Source organism: Phalaenopsis equestris, unplaced genomic scaffold (assembly GCF_001263595.1).
Source record: "Phalaenopsis equestris unplaced genomic scaffold, ASM126359v1 Scaffold232356, whole genome shotgun sequence".
Taxonomy (NCBI): domain Eukaryota; kingdom Viridiplantae; phylum Streptophyta; class Magnoliopsida; order Asparagales; family Orchidaceae; genus Phalaenopsis; species Phalaenopsis equestris.
In genome coordinates, this window is record NW_018250322.1 from 441,709 (window position 1) to 465,166 (window position 23,458).

General features: G+C 36.8%; 1 protein-coding gene across 3 annotated transcripts in view; it reads right to left on the reverse strand.

Annotated features, from left to right (window-relative positions):
- Positions 1 to 23,458, reverse strand: part of LOC110038275 (membrane protein of ER body-like protein) — a 57,953-nt gene that overhangs the window by 1,688 nt on the left and 32,807 nt on the right. For all 3 annotated transcript variants that reach the window (XM_020743062.1, XM_020743061.1, XM_020743060.1), the window contains exons 3-4: positions 7,973 to 8,245; positions 248 to 309 (exon numbers count right to left, since the gene is read on the reverse strand). In XM_020743062.1, the coding sequence (XP_020598721.1) occupies positions 248 to 309; positions 7,973 to 8,245 (335 nt within the window). The remainder of the gene's footprint in view (positions 1 to 247; positions 310 to 7,972; positions 8,246 to 23,458) is intronic.

Consider the following 23,458-nt stretch of genomic DNA (forward strand, 5'->3'; position numbering starts at 1 on the left):
ATATAATAAAAATACAAAATTGATCCTGAACAAGCCCTCTAGACTAATATTAATAAATTTGTAAGACATCAATTTCCAACAACTTGAAAAAAATAATGCAAGTGGCTCAAGCAAAAAAATAATAATAATAATAATAAAAAACAAAATAAAAAAAAGCAAACAAACAAACGAAAAATAAACAAAAAACTTTGATGATGGTAGCAGAAAATGCTGAAAACATAGAAATTGACAACAGTAAAGCACTTACATCATGTAACATCACTAAGAAACCACCTATGAGATTTGCCAATCCCAGTGACACAACATTCACTGCAAAACAAATAAATTGATCATCTTTAGTAAGGAACAAATGTAAGGCTAAGAGGCTGCTTGGGATCACTTCTGACTTTTGTTTTTTATTTTTTGATTTTGTTTTGTTCATGCTTTTACTTAAAATAAAATATGTTTGGGATATTATAACATGTTTAGTTGTTTTTCAAAACACTCGAAGCAACCTTAAGATGTATTGAGTGTTTTTAAAAACAAGCAAATTTATTTTTGAAAATAAAAAATAGAGGCATGTAACAAATACATTAAGCAAATATGTTTTTAAAATACATTAAAAACGAGAAATGAAAAATAAAAAATAAAAGTGGTCCCAAACAAGTTTTAAAACTGCTATTCTTAGGATTTTCTCAGGGAAAAGTAGGTTAAAAAAAAGCACAAAAATTTGTTACAAGAAATCATGCTCACACCCGTGGAAATTATGATCACAATTATGGAAATATTGAGGAATTCAGTGTTGCCTTCGATGCCAATCAAGAGGACAGTTCCTCAAAAGCTATAACTTTCCTAATGGCCCTCCTAATTCTAGTATTCAATGAGATATTGATGAAAATAAACATTACTAAATTATTATTTAACATATAGACTAATTTGTAGTAAATATGTTCCATGCACCTTTACAAATTTTATTATATCATTTGAATAGTAGTTTGAGCCCAGAAAAATATGAGAAAATTCAATGAATACTGTAATATAATGCAACAAAATAAAACGAAAAAATGTGAAAAGTCATGCACCATAGACAAAATTGTGTGGCTATATATGTAAATATGAAAGTTCAAGTGTAAGATATATAAATACATAAGAATTGTGTGTTACGTATATCAATTTCCCTAACATTTAAACAAAAAAATAGAAAGAAAATAAAAAGAGAATCATAACTTATCATGGGATCTACATTACCTCCCTCTTCATGCAAAATTTTATACAACAAAATAGCAAAAACTGAAGAAAAGTGGACAACCAATATTCTCTTACTCCATTGTATCCAAATTACAATTTTTTCCCTTTATTAAAAAGGAATGACAAGGGAAAACATAATTAAGGCTATTATAACGTACTAAATACATAAAAAACAATAAAGAAAAGACACAATATAATAAGAAGCACAATAAAAAGGAATAAAAATGAAAAAAGAAACTCTCTTCAATAGCTTTCACAAATTTTGGGTCCCATATGACAAACAGACTGAGCCACCAAATAGGGACAAATTTTCACTCCTGCTTAAGTTGGTTCATAGATGTTGTAAAGCCCCAACTTGGTGTTTAAATCATTGAAGGTGCTTGGAAATAAGAATTAATGAAACATCTGTGGCATTAAGATGAGCTAGAATATATATTGAGTGATGTCGCTATTGACCTTTTAGAGATAATTGTCTATTAAACTCAGTGTGTTTGCCCTGCATGAATATGATGCACTGGGTTATTTGCAACACTAATGACAACTTGACTAACACATAACATTTTTATGGGATTGATCATGGAGCATCTCAACTCATTTAATAACCTTTAGATCCACATTCCTTCACAAATTATAGAGCCAAGTGCACGATACTCAAATTCTGCACCACTTCTAGAGACCACTATTTGCTTCTCGCACCTCCATGTAACAAGCTTTTCCCATACATAAGAACAATACCAAGATATGAATCTTTTGTACGCAAGTTCTCCCGCCCAACCAGTATCAGTGTAAACTTCTATCTCTCCGTTGATTGTTGGTCGATTTTTTAAACAATAACTAGTCAAGGGTTTTATTAAGAAACCACTATTCTGCAAACCACCTGCAAAATATTCTTCACTTAGACTATTTATATGTAGACCTGTAAACGAGCTGAGCTTAAGCGTATTACTCGTGTTCAGCTCGTTCATTTTTTTTTCATGTTCTGCTCCTACTTGAAATAGCTCGAGGCCAAAATTTATTTGAACTAGCTCGTGTTCAATTCAAATTAAATTCAAGTTGCCTCTTTATTAACAACTCACAAAAAAAATACATTTAATTTATTAATCTATTCGTATTACATTCTAAAATAATTTACTTTTATAAATATATCATTATAATAGAAATGATGCATGCCATTTACACTGCATAGGCCTGAAATTTTTAAAGCTGGTTTTTTCTTTTAGAAAATTATAAAGCATTTTTCACTCTCGAAGTCCCGATGTGGGGAAAATAGAGACTACCAAACAAAAAATTGGAGCGGGAGCGAAGAGTGGGGCGGAGAGCTGAATTTACGAACATTTACTACATAACACCAAATCCTATTTATTTACATATCTAACAACTACCCGCCAAATTCTATGTATTTATAGATCCAACACAGAACGGGAGCACGACCGAGGAGAAGAGAGTTGAATTTTAGGGACATTTACAAACATACCACATAAATCCTACTTAATTGAACATCTAACACTTAAACTTATATTTGTTTTATAAATATACCACACAAGTAAATTTTAAAAAAAATAAAATTTAGCATTTTTTAATATATATAAAAATTAATAAAAAAGGATATAGCAAAATATTATTATTTAATAATATCATTATTTCGGCCCAAAAAGAGTTGAACACGAATGAAAAAATCTTTGTTCATGTTCGACTCATTTATAAATCGATCTCAAAAAAATTTTTCATGTTCCACACACTTGCTTAACACGAGCAATTTAACGAGTTGAACACGAGCTGTTTTTTTCATGTTCCACACACTTGCTTAACGAACAAATTAAACACGAGCAATTTAACGAGTTGAACACGAGCTGTTCACGAACGATAAGCTTTTTTGACAGCCCTATTCATATGTTGACTCATTATGCCGACAGAGTAAGCGATATTAGGTTTAGTGTGTGATAAGTAGATAAGTATAGCCATCAATTTTTGTCATCTACCATTTTTCACTGGTGTCTTTTCTTTCTTTGACTATAACTTTTTGTTGAAACTCATAGAATTTTACACAAGTTTGCACCACAACAATCATGTTGATTTTAATAGGTTTAGGATGTACTTTCTTTGCGATATCAAAATAGTCATATTGGACCTGACAACTTCCATGCATAGAAAGTATCTCATGCTCCAAGATCTTTACTTTTAAATTCAGTAACAAAAACCTCTGCAATTTTCCCAATCTCATTTACATCATCACTTGTCAGGAGGATCATATCATCAACATAAACAATGAATATAGCTTTCTTATCTCCCTGTGTATGCTTTATGAACATTGTATGATCAATCACGCATTAGATGTACCCATTAAAATTCATAGTCTTAACAAACTTGTCAAACTAAGCCTATAAAGATTGTTTAAAGTCATAAGGTAACTTTCCCAATTTACAAACCAGATGTTTATTTGAACCATTTTTCGACTCTGATGAGATTTTCATATACACTTCTTCCTCGAGGTCTCCATTCAAAAAAATATTATTAATGTCAAACTGATGCAGTTCCCACTATGTGTTCACAACTTAGAAAGAATGACTCTTAAAATGTTTACCTTGGCCACCAGAGCATAGGTCTCTTGATAGTCTATTTTGCAATAATGAGTGAAACCTTTGGTCACCAACCAAGCCTTAAATCTCTTAATGATCCCATCTGCTTTGTACTTAACATTAAACACCCATTTTCACTCAATGGGTTTTTTCATTGGAGGAAATTTTGTAAGGGTCCATGTGACTTTTAAATCAAGAGCTTGGATCTCCTCTTCAACTGTTTTTTTTCCATTTTAGAACTTAAAGTGTTTTATGAATAGATTTAGGTACTGCACACTATCAAGATTAGATACAAAAGCTTTATAAAGTAATGATAGCTTCTCATACGCAACATACTCTTAGATAGGATAATTTGTTCTACTTTTCCTATCTTCTCCACTAAATTCCACCTCTCTTGGAACTTCAGAGATGTGTGAATTCATGTTTGGTTGTGAATAATCTTGTGGTTGCATATTGTCATTATCCTGCTTAGTGGATTTTTTTAGTGTACACAAGAAGTTCATTGCACATTTCCTTGTTGTCAATCTCAGGTTAGATATCCTCAAGTGATGAAACTTTGGAGACGAGATGGTTAGAGAAAAATAGAATAAGTTGTGATGAATTTAAACCAGCGTGAGTATCCAAACTTGAGATGACTCTAGATCAGTGTGAGCACCAACTTGAGATTCACTCAGACCCTCTAAGTTTTATATTTGGGGTAAGAGGGTTGTTAGTTTTTTTTAAATATCCATGGAGTTATAGTATTTTTTGCAATGGGAGAATAACACGTATACTCCCATTTTAATAAGAGCATAATCAAGAAAGATACATTTGATGGCTTCTAGGTCAGGTATTGTGTGGATTGGCTGGTGAATATGAGCAAAAGAGAACCAAATATTTATAGAGGAAGATTAGATGAGAAAACTTTAACATGAGGATAGGCGTTCTGAATCCAAAGACTATATTTGACATCTATTAATAACGTAGGTGGTTGTGAGCACTGCATCTCCTAAAAAATATTTGAGATATTGTGAGAAAGCATTATAAACCTAAATACCTTGAGGAGATGTCTATTCTTCCGCTTAACTATTTTATTTTGTTGTGGAGTCTCAATAAAAGAACTATGATATCATTTTTTGCAAGGACATTTGAGAAAACATTTAGGCCTAGAAACCTTGATGAGATGTCTATGTTTCTTCTCAGCTGTCTTGTTTTGTTGTAGAGTCTCACACAGAAACTCACATAGATGATACCATTCTTTGCGAGTAGGTCCAAAAAATAAAGTAGTATTTTGCAATATTAGTTTTGAGAAGTTGAATTATGTAATGGAACTGAGTGTAAATCATGTCATTGAAGAACTAAAATATTAGTATAGTATCATATTTCTCCTTCATGAGAAATATCCAATTTGTTCTAGTGTGGTCATAGATGAAGGAGACAAGCTATCTGGCTCCATTGGTCGTACTCAATTTTTATGGTCCCCAAATGCCAATGTGGATGATAGAGAAAGGATGTGAGGGTTTGTACTGATATAGAAGATATAAATGACGAGTGTGTTTAGCCAAGTAGTAGGTTTAACACTGATAAAATTCTGATTTTTATTAATAAAAAAATGGAGGTACAACTTTATAACAATATGAAAATTGAAATGACCTAGATGACAATATCATAATAAAAGTTGACTTTCAACAAACTCATAAATATGTGAAGAGAATGGCGAAGACACTTGCATGTTAAGAAAATAGCTTTCCTTGAGCAGGTAAAGACATTGATGCAATTCACACTACCAATCAACTTCCCCGAATCCATCACCTAAAATTCACAAGAGTTAGAATGTAATTTAGTAACACAGTTCAAGTTATGAGAGAGCTTGTAAATTGAAAATAAGTTACAATTTAGTTGGGGAACACATAGTATAGAAGAAAGTTGAATAACTATAGAGACTTTCACGCCTCTTTTCCCAAAAATCATGTTGTGAGATCCATCCACAAGTAAGAAATTTAAAGGTGGTGATCACTTAGTAGTTGGTGCGAGCATGAATATCTCTAGTCATGTGATTGAAAACACTTGAATTTATTATCCAAGGTCAAAATATTGTATTGTTAAGAAGAAAGGAGGATATGATATCTTGGTGTATCATCAAGCTGGTAAACTGCGCAGCAGTGCTAGTAAGAACCTTCTTCAACACACTTTTAATTGTTCCATAGTGAAGGGACTAGGGTCCGCCAATGCTTTAGAAGAGGTAACATCATGGGCTTTGCTGTCTTGGTCCTTCCTCCTTTGTCCAAATTTCAAATGTTTAGGTTTTACATACAGTTTCCAACACATATCCTTTGTGTGAAAAATTTTCTTGCTATGTAAACACAAGGGACGATTTTTCTTTGGTTTTGAATCATGGGAGGAGTTGTTTTTGTACAAAGCAGAGCTTTCAGTGCTAAATAAACTCACTCTTCTTGTCATCATGAGTTTCTTTATACTTACTCCAATTACAAAGGCTTCCCTAAGTACTTTCTTCTCTTCTAACTTTAGCAAGGGCTTTACTAATGGTGGAGAGAGGCTTCATCCCCATGATTCTTCCTTTGATCTCATCTAAGTTCTTATTTATACCCAATAAAAACTTGATCGTCCTCTTCTTCTCCATTACTTTTTTTATACATCATAGCATCTTGAGAGCGCTTTCATACATATTTAATTGTAACCAATACTTTGATAATGTGTTGAAGTATTGAGTAACACTCAACTCATCTTGTCAAAGTTCATGCAATTTTGTCACAATCTCCAACAATACTATAGTATTTACGGTATTAGAATAAGTCTCAGGAGCTGCTTCTGAAATCTCCTATGTTGTCCTGTAAAGCAAGAAATTTTCTCCTACTCCCGTGGTCATAAAATTGATCAACCAAGACATCACCATATAGTCTTGGATATTCCATAAGTGATGGTTAAGATAAGTGAGCTCAAGAATTGTGCCTTCTACTGTGAGATGTTTTTCATTTTCTTTTCCACAAATGAACATAAAATATGGATTGAAACCATTGAAGGAAGTTATGACAGTTGAGTTTATGATTTGTTATAAATGCATAGAGTTCGAGGACTGTTCGGACAGAATCTTTAGTCGTTGATTCCAAACTAACCTCTGGTGTAGAACTTAAAGTCTGTATTTGTTCATAAACCCTATGCACTTTAGGTTTGGATAAGGGATCTAGCTGTTGCTAGCAGCAGAAATAGAGGATTGCAATTGCAGGAAGAGTCAAATGGCTATAATAAGGAGCTAAGAAGAGCTTGTAGGCCAAATGGTGGAATTCCAACAACTACAAGGAGGATTCTGACTGCTAAACACTATTGGGGGACTCTGATGGCGGTAGGAGCGAGCATAGGAGGACTTGCAGGCAGGCTGAAGGGATTCTGACGGCGGCAGGGTGGATTCAAACAACAGAAGAAGAGCTAGGGTGATACCATTCAAGGAACGAAGCCAAAGACGAAGACGATGGTCGAAGATGAAGCAGACAAAATTCTTAGACAAACAGAGATGAAGCCAATTTGATCGACAGATCTTCACAAAGAGAAGACTACAATGTCGTTCAAAGCAGATGCGTACAAGATCAACGCAGATTCGTTAGAACGACGCAGACGATGCCGTCGTCACAGGAAGAGACGATGTTCAAAACAGACGAAGCAGTGAACAATCAACGCCCTTATATCATCGCAGGGTGGTGATGATGAAGCAGAGGAAGCTAAAGATGTCATCGACAGCTAGCGATGCAGATTGCCCGAACGAGACTGATAACATAAAGAAAGGTGGAGAAACTATAGGTGGAGAAACTATACTATCTTATTACATAGTAATCAAATTACAACATTTCCCTTTATTATATAAGGGATGATTAGGACAAATATAATTAAGGCTATTATAACTTATCAAATACAAAACAAACGATAAAGAAAAGACATACAATATAATAAGAAACATAATAAAAAGAATAAAACTGAAAAAAATCTCCCTCCAATAGCTTCCACAAATTGATCCTGTGGAGCCCATATGACGAGAGGTTTGGGCCACCTAACAGAGACAATTCCAAAATAACTTCTACAGGTTTGATTCTTCCATAGTTATCCAAAAGACCACTAACACATCCAAGCCATTAGTTATCTAACTATACTAAAAAAGAAAAAAAAAATCTGATACATACATGTTGAAGTGTTAGCTCCAGCAGCTGATGAAACTACACCAAGGCTGATAATTGATTCAATCAAGCCTCCATAGACAATACTCTTTAGCACTTCCCATTCATTTTCTCTCCTAATTTCCACAAAGCTCCGTTTTCTCGCCTGAATTTGTACATCACCCTGGGGTATGATTATAGTCGTTGGCAAAGCTGAAGCGCTGCTAATGTGATCTTTCTGAGAAATTCTTTCAGAAGAAGATGGTTCAACTATGACCATAGGCTTATTGAAATCATCATCTGAATAAAGTTTTTTTTTTTTTTTTTTTTTTTTAGACAAATTGAGTAAATCAAAACAAAGAGAAGATGCAATAAAGGAGAGCATAATACAGAGCACCGTTCCATTATGTTTATAGTCATGAAAAAAAAAGGTGCATTTGTACCACCCAATTCCCGTGTATTTACATATTAACACCTAAACTTCAAATTTTACATACATGCTGCCTTGCCCATGCATGGAAAGATGTATTTCACTTTTTAAAAATTAAAATTGTGATATGTCATGAAAGATTTGGATGGCATAAATGTAAAAAGTAAACTTTAGGTGTTAGATATATAAATACACACGAAATGTGCGGTATCACCCCCACCACCAAAAAAAAAAAAAAAAACAAAAAGGAGGGGGCATTAAATCAAAAAAACATCAATAACAAGTTGACTTATTTTTCGAGATATTGCAAGCTTGGTTATGAATACAGGGCTTGATGTCATGAACTTCTGAACAACAGATTGCATCAAACAAATGCATACATGCATGTACAACGTTTTCATTGTTTGAAGTAACTCTCCTATTGAACTGATAATTTAATTCATAGTAAACATAAATTTATTTACTCAATTAAACATATTTTCAGTAGTGTACGAATAAAATTGGTATTTATTTCAGTTGATTAACAAACAATAATTTAACGTTCCAAACAATACCATTTTCAATTGGTATCAAAATATGATCCAATTGGAACGGGATCCAAAACAACAATCCAACAGCAGAACAAAATAATCAGAGCACAAGCACAAGCTTAGGGAAACATATCATTCGCATGATTAGTATTTGTGATGTAGTGCAAGGCCCTCATCCTTAGATTTAATAACAGATTAATCAAAAGAACAGATTCATCAAAAGATTCTAGTTCTGAAGTCCTAAGATTATGCCAGTCAGTAATTTTATTTCGTGGTAATATGAGTTTCATTATTACCAAGAAAAAAATAATTATGGTTATCATGTATTTCTTTAATAAATAGGAATTATCAAATTTATTGGGACAATCTTTCTTTTATTCTAACAATACAATTTATTAATTTTTAGGAATTATATTCATAAAACTTAAAAGGATAATTTGACGTTATATGCCCCAGAATAGTGAAAATTGGATAAATATCTCATTTCAGTTCTTGGGAAAACGAGTGTAAATTTTTAAGAGAAGCTGGAGTATTATATAAACAAATCTTCAAGCTTAAATTTGCTCTACCAATCCTATTCCTAGTGCCTCCTTTCTCCTGATGATTGTTCTTCGCTAGTAATGATTTTGCGAGTAAAATTCTAGGCTAAACTTTCATCTCCATCTCTTGCTAGATATTCAAGATTAGTGATATTATAAGTTCAGTTATCTAAATTTAAAAATGGCATTCATACTATGGACCCAAAACTAAATAGGATATTAGACTAAACTTAAAAGAAACTTATTTGAACATTGAAACAATGATTTAACAAGTCCTAGAAAGGTTCGGCAAGATTTGATTAAGGTTCGAACTAAATTCAACAAAGATTAAATTTTAATTTGCATATTTTTCAAACATATTACAATTATTATTTAAATTTATTACTTTCTTTTACTATCTATATTGGACTTAACTCATTTTTATCGTCTTGTAATGTATACAGATGTCTAGATGTGAGATCAGGATTTTGATTAGACAGTTTGAGACAAATAACATTATTATATTGGCAATTACACATTTCTCATTATTGAACTTAGGCCAAATCAACATTTGAATGTGTTCCAGCAAATCAATGCAAAAAAGGTCATTTTGACTAGACAATTTTATCAAGTAATTTTTCTTATTTTAAAATAATTTTAATTACACCTTTAATAATAAGATTGATCGCCTAAACTGATGATTATAAATTTAAAATATATCTGTTATTACTTGATGAGAATGTCTTGAATTCTAATGATCTTCAAAAGTACCCATTAATCATAGATTAGGACAGCTTATCGTGATATAAATGAGGTTATATTCAGGGTTAGGCTGGCTTCATTAGTATTGAGTATTAAAATACCCAACTGAGACAAAAAAGAAAAAATTTAACTAAGTTATATTATTAGATGTGAGTGTATTCAGTTGTATCAAAATTTGTCTGGTGTATTAGCCATTCTGGTTGTATTCAATTAATACAAAACTTTTGTCTATTATATTATAGTTGTAGAGATTGTACTCACCTTGTAACTGCTCAGATTTAATTTGATCATTCTCATTCTACAGCACCATAATTTGTCTGATTGCACTACCCTTTATATCAACCTGAGATATAATGTTAATGAACCACAATGCTGCAGGAGCTCCCAGTGTAATCACGGGATCGAAAGTCCCTCGATTTCCCGATCACGGGATCCTACAATGCCTTGAAATCGGGGAGACCAAACAAGCTGTTTCCGCTTAGTTGCCAATTTGTGCAAGAATTCTTACTGTTTCTACCTTATTTACTGTTTTCTTATTTCTAAGTAGGATTATTTTCTATTAGGAGTATTTATGATTTTTTTTATTTAGTAGACTTTTGAGATTTTCCAGAGTTTTAAAGCTTTTATGTGTGATTTGTACCCTAAGGAATGCTATATCATTTTCCGATTGCAAGTGGTGTGCATGTAGCATGTCTAGGAACAGGTGGTAAACCTCCTCAACATCTACACATCACCGTTTCAATATTTGTCTCGCTATTTTCAATTGAGACAGTTGTTGAATGCCATCTATCCCCCTCAAATATTATCAATCACCCACACTTCATTCCCTTACTACTTCCCCACTACATCCTCGTCAAAAATCAGCTTCCTAAACACTTCGTAAGGACCTAGAACAATATCATCTGATATCAGAGCTCGACAGATCCTAAATTTAGGGATTTGCCCAACATATCCTAAATTTAGGGATTTGTCTATTTAGTCTCAAATCCAAAATTTCGAAGAAAAAAAATCCCATCATGCCCAAATCATTCTACCAAAATTCCTTACCCCAACTATAGATTTTCAAAATTCAATCTTCCTACCTTCACCAAATAGACACCTGCCACCATAACCCAAGCCCCCAACCAACCTTTGATTTGCAATCCTACATCCATTGAAGATCTAATAGAGAGAAAAAAAACATCATACCGCTAAGGAGAAGCCCTCAAAAAGGTTTCTAGGAACATATTATTAAAGATATGCAATGGAAAATCCTCCAACTGCAATAGAGATTTATTGTCTTCGAGAGAAGATAATCAGGTGAGTTCACTAAAAACTCCAATGGTGACTAGACAGATCGAGAGCAGGAAATTTTTAGAAATGAATAACCAATCCCCAAAAATTTGACATGAAATATCAGAAAAGAAACCAGGATCCTATGAGTAAATGAGAATTTATAGGATTTTGCGATCACATTATTCAAAATAAATTTACCGATTGACTCGAGACAAAAAACATGTCTTTGATTTAAAGATCATCCCTCTGGGCATAATGATAAAGCTAGTCGTTATTAAGTTAAAAAAGAGTGAATCTCTGTGATGGAAAAATTTAAAACACATACACTAAAATGAGAAAAAAAAGTAAAATTCATTATCTAGTCCAAGTTGAAAAAGGGAAAGATAATGCTAATACCTACCAACATATTACAGATAAGACGTAACCTTGAGACTTCATCGCTTACAACAGAAAGATCCCTCAATAAGGAAGTACAAAGTTGAGTTTGAGTATCTTATATTGAGGTGTGAGCTGGTGAAGCCTGAGGAAAACACCATAGTTTGATATCTGAGAGGATTGAGACCGACCATTGATAATGTGGTACATCTACAACCCTATTACACATTACACGATGTTCAAACCCTAATCATGAAGATGGAGAGACAACATAGCATTATCAGGTCCACATTACCCTTCAAACAGGGTTCAACCATTGGATCGGGTAAGAAGAGTACATTCAGTGGAACACCAAGCCAAACCCGCCAAAAAAAAAAACAAATCCAAATAGAAGAAAATGTAGAGCCCACCGACACTCTCGAATCCATCTAACCAAGAAATATTTCAAGTGCTATGATTTTGGACATATTGCATCAGATTGCCCAAACATGAGAGGAAAGCATCGAAAAACATATACGGTGACACAAGCGACACTGAAGTTGGTGAATACGTAAAAGGCATGCTAGCTTTAAATTGATGAGAGAGAGATGCAAATAATCCAATAGGTCATTCAGATTGAGCCTATGAGAAAAGCACCATCAAGATTAACATTGGTTTTCTTTGATGTTAGTGAGTCCAAAAAGCTAATATCAGACAAATGCTAGCCCCAACTAAGTGTGTTTAGGATTGTCTAACCTATAACCTATCACTTGTGTTGCCACTACTTAGAGAGATCCAACATGTCATCAATTTAGATGTAAATAAGAAAATTTTGAGTGATTTTTGAATAATTATGGAATAAACTAAGTACTAATTTCTAATTCAATCCAGCAACGCACCCACGTGTATACACAAATACCAGATCATAGTGATTTTCAAATTATTTTTCTCTATTAATTCACAGGAATCAGATTCACCAGCAGAAGTGGTTGAACTGGACCTACCAGTCGAAGTGGCTGAATTAAGCCAATCACCCGAAGTAGTTGAACCAAACCCATCAACAAAAGTAGCTGATTAAGCCCACCAGTTGAAGTGGCTGAACCAGGTCTGCCAGCCGTAGTGGTTGAATCAAGCCCTCCAACCAAAGCGAATAAAGAATGCTCGAATCGAGGAATATCTATTTGTTCAACATTGAATGCACCTTCTGACTATTGAGGCCAAGCTTCTTACCCATGTCTAAAGGTCACCCATCATATCGCCAACATCGAACTACGCACTGGGTGTAGATCATGTCAACATTAAAACCTTCCCATCAAAGATGTTAGAGGAAGCTTGTCGGTGAATTAGAAACAATGTAGTCATTATTTTGCAAGTAATTGTCTCTCATGTACAAAAAGAAAAAAGAAGAGAAAGGAGGACTCTCTAGCATTCCTTCAAAGATCTACCTCTCTCTCTCTCCATGGGACCTCTCTCTCTAAGGGAGCTTGAGGCATCTTTGTGAAATCGCCCATCTCTGACTTACTGCATATCATAATTATATATGTTTTTCCAAGATCTCCATAGACAATTTTTCATCCATCTTTTTCTCTTGATTCATATTCTTTGTCAATTTCATAGTCATATGAGGTCTTCTACCGGATTGTATGTATTCACGGATTATACAGTATCCAACGTCCCAAATGAAATCAATATCCTGAAAGCGCAGGTAGCATAAATATCATACACTAATCTTGCAAACAATATCCCCTCTTTATCATCTGGAGAACACTATTGGAGAACGACAAATATTACCCAAGAATATGTGCGTCAACAAATAGAGGAGATGAGGGATCTCATGAGAAAGGAGATGCATGACTTACATGAAGCGCCCCAAGCCTTGTCTGGATCAAGAACCCACAATCGATCTTCAAGGTCGGTAACTCGCGAACGGGATCCGACAAAGAGGGAAGTCATGGTACATCAGACTCCATTAGGAATGCTAGCGACACCCCATACCGCCGAAAGTACTGCAACAAGTACTACATCCGAAAGTACCACAACAAGGATTACTACCGCAAGAAATACCGCCATAAGGAGTACACAATGAGGAATGCCAGTGCGAAGAATGTCATGACAAGTAGCACCAAGGCCAGCACAGCTAATGGGGGAGCCCCAAACTCCTAACCCGCCAAGAGGAGTGAAAAGGGCTCTCAACGCGATCTTCAAGCAAGCAAGGACATATCGTTACGACCTAGATCTTTTAGACATGGAAGAGTCCAGAGCAGACTCTTTGGAAGAACATAGACGAAGAAGAAGAAGATTTTGACCAGCACACCAAGGAAGAGGCGATGACTTTAGGAAGAAGAACAGTGAAGAAGAAAGAGATGGTACAGAACCTCGGAAGGTCCCATCTCAAGAGTAATCTCGCAGGCCGAAGGGCCAAGAAATTTTCCAACCGTGGAATCCTATAAAGGAAAATTTGATACTGCTGACCATTTGGCATCAATCGAATCAACTGTTTTCCAGCACAGAGTAAACGACGAGCTGAAATAACACCCGTTCTTTATGATGTTGAAGGAATCAACTTAGCGATAGTTCAACTATTTACCAACAGAGGCAATCATCTTCTTTTACGAGTTCAAATAGATGTTCATTGCCCAGTTCAAGAGCACGCAAACACCGCCCAAGGGCTCGTAAGCACTCCTAAAGATACGCCAAAACTCCACTGAAAGCCTCGAGAACATCATCATGCATTTCCAATGAGAAATGCCGGAGGTACACAAGTTGGAGCATAGTGTCGCTCTGATCGTGGGGTTGCACGAAGGGCCATTTAGCTATGATCTTGGCCTCAAGAAGCCAAAAAAATTGGTCGGACTCCTAGAACTCGCAAACGACCACATTTACGCAGAGGAATCACGGCCGTACACTGGACCTTCACGAGTCCAAATGACTGGAGAGGAATATTGAGTTCAGCCTTACCACAAAGAGAGGTCAAAAGATCCCTTTCAGCAAAGGTAGACTCTGGAACACACATGGCAACTGCCCACGACAAATACAAAGAAATATGAAGACGAAAGACGCTGTAAAAAGACCCAAAGTGAACCGGCAAGCTCTCCGTCTCCTCCCCCCACACAGCGAGAGTCTTAATGACTAAGGTAGTGGAGATCATATAAAATAAAAAATATTTCAGAAAACTTTTTCCTTCTAAAGCCAACGCACAGGCCCACAATTCTAGTCGGTACTATAAATAACATAAAGATCACATGCATGATACTGAAGAGTGTTGACCCCTCCGTCGTCTCATCGAGGAGCTCATCAGAGTTGGGAGGTCGAAGAAGTTCGTGGCCCTGAAGCACAACTCAGAGACAAGGCAAGACACTTGCTGTGGATAAAGGCTGCAAACCAAATCCAACTAAAGTCAATCAAATTCAAGGAATTGTGTCTACCATCTTTGGAGGAAACAGACCCGAAGATGCACAAAAATCTAGCCTGAAGAAGACAAGAATGGGAGAAGTATTTTTGGCCATCATCTTTGGACCAGTCGTGTCAATCCATCTTCCTATCATCTTCATGGACACTGATCTATCTGTTGGGGCCAACCCCATCAACTAGGCCATTGTGGTCACCGCCATCATCGAAGATTTTCAAATCGGTAGTATTTTGGTTGATACCGAGAGCTTCATGAATATCCTATTCAAAGCAGTCTTCGACAAAATGGAAATAACTACTAATTGATTAGCTCCCACCTCCGAACCTTTATATGGACTTTCCGAAGAGAGGAAAGAAATGTGTGGAGTCATCCTCCTCTCTGTTACTTGGGAGAGGGAAAGCAACAGTTCTCAGCGACAGTTGATTTCATAGTGGTCTGAGCGCCAAGCACATACAATGCCATCTTCAACAGATCGGTACAAAACAAATACAAAGCGGTGACTTCCACCTATCATGTCATTCAAAATCCCAGCCAGCAGTAAGATATTTATCAAGAAGATCTCCTCCTCAATCATGGAAAGGGTAGTTTGAATCCACTGAGATCACCTGTACCCGCATCCATGATGGAACCAGAGCGAACTTGTGAGCACAAATTTCAATAAAGAGCATCGAGACCAACTCATCGAAATCCTCAGTAACCATAAAGATGTCTTTGCTTGGACACCCGCCAAAATGCCAGGAGTCAACATAGACATGGTCTTCCATCGACTAAATGTTAATCAGAGGATGCACAAATTAGTCGATAAGTTGGTTGAACCAATTCAACGGGAAATATCGAAACTGCTGGAAGCCAGCTTCATACAAGAAGCACAATATCCAGAATGACCTATCAACATAGTAAGGGTAAAGAAAGTCAATGACAAATGGAGAATGTGCATAAATTTCACCAATCTAAAAGCAACTTGTCCCAAAGACAATCATCTTGTACCGCAAATAGATGCATTGGTAGATTCAGTCGTGCGGTACTCAATTACGAGCTTCTTGGATGCCTTCTCCAGCAACCATCAGATAATGATACATCTAGCCAACGCCGAGAAAACAACGTTTATTACTAAGGAATATGTTTATTATTATAATGTTATGCCCTTTGGCTTAAACAGCCCCGGAGCAACCTATCAACGGTTAATGGATGTTATTTTTGCCAACCAGAAAAGGAAGAATATTGAAGCCGAAATGGATGACTTGTTAGTAAAAAGTAGAACGTCACAACAACATATACTTAATCTCGAAAAAACCTTGGCTTCACTGCGAAAATTTAAGCTCAAGCTCAACCCCCTGAAATGCACATTCGAAGTAACTTCTGAAATGTTTCTCGGATACTTGCTCACTTTCAAAGGGATAAAACCGAATCCAAAAAAGGTACATGCCATTCTCCGAATGCCTCCCCCAAGGAACTTGCAAGGAATGCAAATCCTTACCAGATAAATAAAGAGCAAGTCACAACCAATTCATCTCGAAATCTAGAGACCGTTGCTCCCATTCTTCAAAAACATAAAAAAATGTTGGTCAACTTGCGTGGACTGAGGAATGCAAGCAAGTATTCACACAACTTAAGAACTTACTATCATCATTGTCTCTGTTGCACAGCCCCATGCCAGGTGAGATATTATGAATTTACTTGGGGGTTGGCAGAGAGGCTATCAACTTAGTGCTTATCAAGGAAGAGAACCAAAATAAATTTCAATTTACTACATCAGCAAAGTGTTGCAAGGAGCCAAGGAAAGATATATGATCATGAAAAGTTATCCCTAGTACTTATTGTCTCGGAAGAAATTTGCACCCATACTTCCAAGCTCATACCATTCATGTGGTAACTGATCATGCACTCAAATTCGTATTGTCCAAGCTTGAGCAGTCGTGGAGATTGTTGAAATGGACAGTAGAGCTTCGCGAGTTTAATATTTTGTACACGCCTTGAACAACCATCAAGGGTCAAGTCATTGCCAATTTTCTAGCTGACTTATCCGAAAACTTAACAGAGGAATAAGTCAGCTTGGAGGTAGGCCAAAGTTGGATAATTTACGTAGATGGGGCTTTGGGAACCTCACGAAAAGGAGTAGACATTGTTCTACACCGCCCGGATGGATACAACCTCAACCACTCCATCCAACTCAACTTCCACAATACCAACAACCAAGTAAAATATGAGGCATTGATCGCAGGCCTCACATTCTCATTGGGGATCGAAGTCAACCATTTACTAGTCAAGTCGGACTCCCTACTATTAGTCAACCAAATAAATGGGATCTTCAAGACATGAGATCTTATTATGATGAAATATCTCACCATGACAAAGGTCGAAATAAGCATACGAGAACGCTTCCATATCAAACACATCCCAAGAGAAGAGGATTCGTTCACAAATTTCTTCTCCAAAGGGGAAAGCATCTGAAATCAAGGTCTATAATTCTCCACTAGCCAATCGTGCACAAAGCCAAAATGCGATTTTACATATTCAAAATATCAATAGCTGGATTGACCCCAACCTGCAATATCTGTCGACAAAAAAGATGCCTACAGACATAGAGGATCTCCTAAGATTTCGGATCAGGGCTGTCAGTTACGCGATCATAGAAGAACAACTATTATGAAGATCTCTATCATTCACTTCTCTAAAATGTGTCAGGGAGGAAGAGAAAAAAGGGATCATGCGAGAAATCCATTTTGGAGAATGCGGTAGCCATCTAGAGGAGGAATGCAGACCAACAGGAGGGATGCCGACCAACCGAATATTGCGGCAAGGATACTTCTAGCCCACTCTCTGTATGGTTGCCGAAATGTTCTCAAAGAAATGCAAACAATGCCAGAAATTCACCCAAATGAAGCTACAACCTTCTCACAAGATCCAACTGATAAACAACCCCTGGTCATTCACTGTACAGGAAATGGATCACATCAGACCCTTGCCTCAAGGAAAAGGATAATAGAAATATATTCTGATCATAATCGATTGCTTCTCTAAATAGATCGAAGCCCAGCCTTTGGCTCGGATTATCACTAAGTAGTTTGAAACTTCATTTGAAATGATATCATATGCAGATATGGGTTATTAATGATAATCATTACAGACAACAGAACCCAATTCATAGATAAGAAGATGAAGCAATTCTGCAAAGAGCAAAGAATAAAATCAAGTTCACCTTAGTTCATCATCCCAGGAGCGACGGTCAAGTGGAGGCTGCCACCAAGCTCATTCTAACTCTACTCAGGAAAAAATTGGAAGGGACCAAAGGGAGATGGCCCGAAATATAACCATCAGTCTTTTGGGCTTTGCGCACAATGCCCACAACAACTACGGGATAGACACCTTTTGTCCTCTCCCGCGGGATAGAAGCAGTCCTTCCGGTAGAATACAATGTATTTAACTTAAGTGTCCCCACTGCATCAAATTTTGAGAAATTTGAGATGGTTGAAGGGAGTCGAATGATAAATAATAAATAATTTATTTTATTGTCTATCATCAATGTTGCCTAAATTTGACAATATTGAAAAGATAGGGACTACTCTTTGGAAGACGTCGAAGACCCCCTGGCAACCTTACAATAGTAGCCAAGAGCCAGCATGAGCGTAAGTCTAGTAGGGAGTCGAAAACCCCTCATAGTGAAGGACAGTCCAGTCCTATCCAATTATTGTTCAGAATTAAGAATATTTGAGAAAAAAAAATTATAGAGTTTATTATGTTTACCAATTTATATCCTTTAGAGTACATCTTTAAACAATGATCAACATTTCATTAGTCTCATATCCTTCTTTTCCCCGGTAGTAGAGTAGGAAAATAAGGATACTGAAAAAAACAACGGGATATTATCAATCCAAAGTACAAAAATTGCCACAAATCAGATGCACTGACAACTAGTCTGCGGTAACAACTAAGTCATCTTAAAACCAGGTATTCTCAACAAGGGTAAAAACCACAAGATATGTTGTCATAAATGAGAACTTGATGATGTACACCATTGGGCCTTCCATTACTGCTAATGGTTGTAGCCTCAAGGGGGACCACAAGCACCATAGAAAATTCAAGAAATCCTACCCATCCCACGGAAAATCTCCGACTAATACATTTGTTAAAAACCTTCGTATGTTGGGGGAAAACGATCACGAGATAAAAGAGATTCCTTTTCAAAAAGAGAATCTCCCTTCAAAATGTGACACACGAACTCCCGTGCTCTCGAACCCAGGAAACTTTGACTGGGAAATGAGGGATAGGAACCTCATTATTCTGAGTTCAATGCGTGGGGAGGGCTTTTGAAAGCAACATAGTCAGAAAACCTGTTGCTTCCTCTTCTTTCATATTTCCATTATTTTCTAATAGTTAATTTTTGAGGATGAGTCTCCAATAGGAAACGAAGATGCTTTATAACCATAAAAGAAACCTGTAATCACAAGAGAAAAAATAGAAACACAAAAGAAAAGATAGTGTCTCAGCGAGACCAATCAAAGCTCACCAAAACAACATCTTAAGAAATCTGAGTAAAAACATGTAATCCATCCGATACAAAACTGGTCAGCAGAAAATAAAGCGAGAGCACAGAAAAAAGACAGGCACTTCCGGACAAGTGAATGAAGTTGAACATAGATATCAAAAATTTATTATTCCAATTAGGTGCTACAAACACACAAGTGAGTTATGATCACACTATGAACCCAACAATAAGCATAAAGGTACGCCAATTACTAACTTTTAAGGTAAAAATAAACCTTTTAGAGGATGGTGGAAACTATGTTGACTCTCATTCAACAGTTCCCCAAAAAAACACTCATCCTCTCCCAATTCCTCCTCATTCCTCACATGCTTCACCTTTTAAGGCGAGTTTGAAGAAGAGGAGAAAGATGAAAAAAATGAGGCTGGTACCACCTGAAGCAAAAAAACTTCTCAGACTCCCTCCTCAATAGCCACCAGTGTGGAGTTTGCATGACTGAAGAAAGTTAGGAAAAATATATGAATTACCAAACTGTCATATATGTTGCCCGCTTATGGCAGGAACTAACAAATGGATAGGATGTACTACCTTTGGATGTGGTGCTCCAGTACTTCCTTGCCCAAGGGTAGAGTCCCTCCATTTGTGGAGAAGGCTCCTCTTAGGATTGAATTCGAAAAAAAAAATGTTCAAACCCAACAAGCTGAGAGTCCCCTCACTCAGTACTCAACACGTAGAGAGAACAAAATTGGTGTCCGGCCTTCACAAGGGTTGTTACTCTGACCCTTCGTGGGTCGCTCCCTCCTCTTTCTTTGCAGGACTCGTAGCATTCCTCCATCTTCTAGCTAACTCGCTAATCTTTTTTTCGTTAGATGAGTACAATCAACAGAGTCCCCTCGTCCATTTATAGCAAAAAGCACGAGTAAGGACCAACGGGCTTTAGACCTTTCAGAAAATGATTGATGGGGAACATGTCATGATAAAAACAGCTTACCACTCATGTCCCCAATAAAAGAATAGGAAGGCCACGGGGCATTATAAAACATACGAAGCTGACCCATCAAGAAGTGTTACAGGGAAACGACGTTACAACAGTCAAATAATGCGAAGACCAAACTCAGACCTTGCACGAAAAATCCAATAGGGATGTCAAATTTCAGAATTATTATTATTATCAAACTAATTATGCTCGGGGAACTTCCTGCAGCAGGCCGAACACCCTACCTGACATAAACAAATGTTCGGGGAACTCAAGCTCAAGTAGATTTAAGAGATAAAGTGATACCGAACAATTCAAATATCACTTCGAGCGCACAAAAGACTGGCACGATAAAAAAGAAGAAAGGTTGCTCTATTTCCGTACCCTTGCAATAATACAAGACAAATAGCCTGATAAAGTACAGAGGTAAGACTTTCAACACTTACTTTTGATCACTACTTACTAGTTCCTACAATCCTAGAGTGTTGAAGTAGATCACCATTCTAAGCAAGTATACTTCAACATTATAAGATCGAAGTCCCCTATCTCTCTCCCTTTTTCTCCAGAAAGGAAGTGTCAACCCTTCCAAAACCATCAAATTGAATCAAAAGGAGCTACCATGATGTGCTGTTCCTCCAAAAAATGGAACTGCAATCCTCTGGTAGCAGGGGGGAAGGAAAGGGGTAGGGAAAAGCCTGACGAAAGCAAAGTGAATCAGTGAACTTACAATAGAGACCTAAACACTCTCGCAAAGGTCAAAAGCAGGATAATCTCACCCCCCGAAGGCCAAAATTCCTAGTTATCTCGAGGAGTGAGTTATCTCCACTTCTCAAAAGGGAACTACCGTTCGCCTTGAACCCAAACATTCAGACACAATGGGTCGGGAAACTCTTCTTTCGGGCATTCAACACGTTGAAAATTCATGAACGCTGAATAAGACAAACAATCTGGTCAGCAACGCTTCGTTTAGACATCGCTTTCCAAAACAGGCATATTGACAAAATTAAATGATTCAATAACCAATACTGACCCATTACTTGCCTCGTTTGCAGAAAATAACGATAGTTTATTTTCTTTTATAGCCTCGGAAGAACAGAATCTGCGAAAAGAGCCAAGAACACTAACCTTCTATCCATTTACGGAAATATTTCTGAAATAAATTACGTTCTGACCAAATTCCTATATCAGGACATAACTAGATGGGTCAGACGTTTACTTCTGAAATGAATACTAGAGCCCGTCCACTTAGGCAAATTGTACGATCTAGGACAATAGGATATTATTCATGCTTATCCATAAAGGTTGGCCAAGAGTCTTCACGGGACCAACAACTAAAAAGGAAAAAGTCTCCTCAACGCTCAAGTGATAAAAAACCCCGAGGGATAAAAGCAAAGCAAGTTCCCTAGACACAAGTCCAAGCTCTAGTGGATCAACTACCCCTTCCGCGTGAAAGATGCAGTGAGTAGCGAGTGAGTCATCCCTAAGGCAAGTCTCAGCGGGTCACCCACGACAATAATGAGAAGATTTTATTAATGTCTCGTGGAGGCTTGATTTACCCAAGGCGATGACTTACCTTGAGAAAACGATACCTAACCCGAGATTTGCAGTAAGACTTGGGCCAAATGACTCAAAATGACATATATCCTTTTATTCAGACTATCATTCCCTGGGACAAGGGTTTAAGCTCTGAGGGTCGACTCCCCTCTCTATACGAAAGATGCAGCGAGTAGCGAGTGAGCCGTCCCTAAAGCGAGTCTTGGCGGATCCCCCACGACGACAGCAACAAGATCTGCTTGATATGTCTCGTGCGAGGCATGATCCGCCCAAGATAATAACTTATACTAGGAAAATGATCACCAAGCCCGGGAATGTAACAAGACTTAGGCCAAAGGACTCATAAGTAACAGGGACAGAAAAAGAATACCTTTTCGGTAATCAATATCTCTCAGTTCGAAATTCAACATTCATTTTAATGTGCTTATACAAACACCAAAGTGTAGGATCTCTCCAATTCAGACATCTATTCAATAAGAAGTACAAAAAAATCAGATTATAGATCAGAGGGTTCTTCATTCTTTTTCTCAAACTCTTGTAGTTTATACAAATTATCTATGGATGAATCTAAACAGCCTTTATCTATCTCCATCTTCAAGTTGCACTTTGCATTCTGTTCAAGGTTATCCATCATCAACTCACATATTCAGGCATATTGGGAAGTTCATCAAGGAATTCCTCCCTTGTCTTCTTCCCTTCCTGAGACTTCTCTTGATCGACAATTTGGCATTCTAACTTCAGGATTGCCGCATCTCTAAACTGAGATTATTCTTCGACAGTTGGGGATTGTGCCTCCAAAGCTCCCTCTAATTCGACAATCCTAGATTGCAACTCATCTACGACTTCAATCTCTTCTTTCACAACAGAGGACTGCATCTTCAAAACTTCATTCAAATCAATAACTTCTTTACAAAGTTTCTCATTCTCCATCCTGTGAGTTTCTAAGTCGGAAGACGCCTTGTTCTCCTCCAATAAGTTCGTAATATCCGAAATCATCTTTTCAAGTTAGGCAACATATTAGAACTGCTTATCTGACAGTTCCTTCATCTTCTCCTCCAAGCTTGTTGCCTTCGCCGCCTCCACCTCTCGAGTCGTTTCCAAATCTTGACATTCATGATATAGCTGAAGATGAGACTGACACATCGAGTAAGTCACCTGCCAAGTATTCGCCAAATTCTCCATGACAAGGAGTTGTAGTAGACGACGATGAACTTTCATCCGA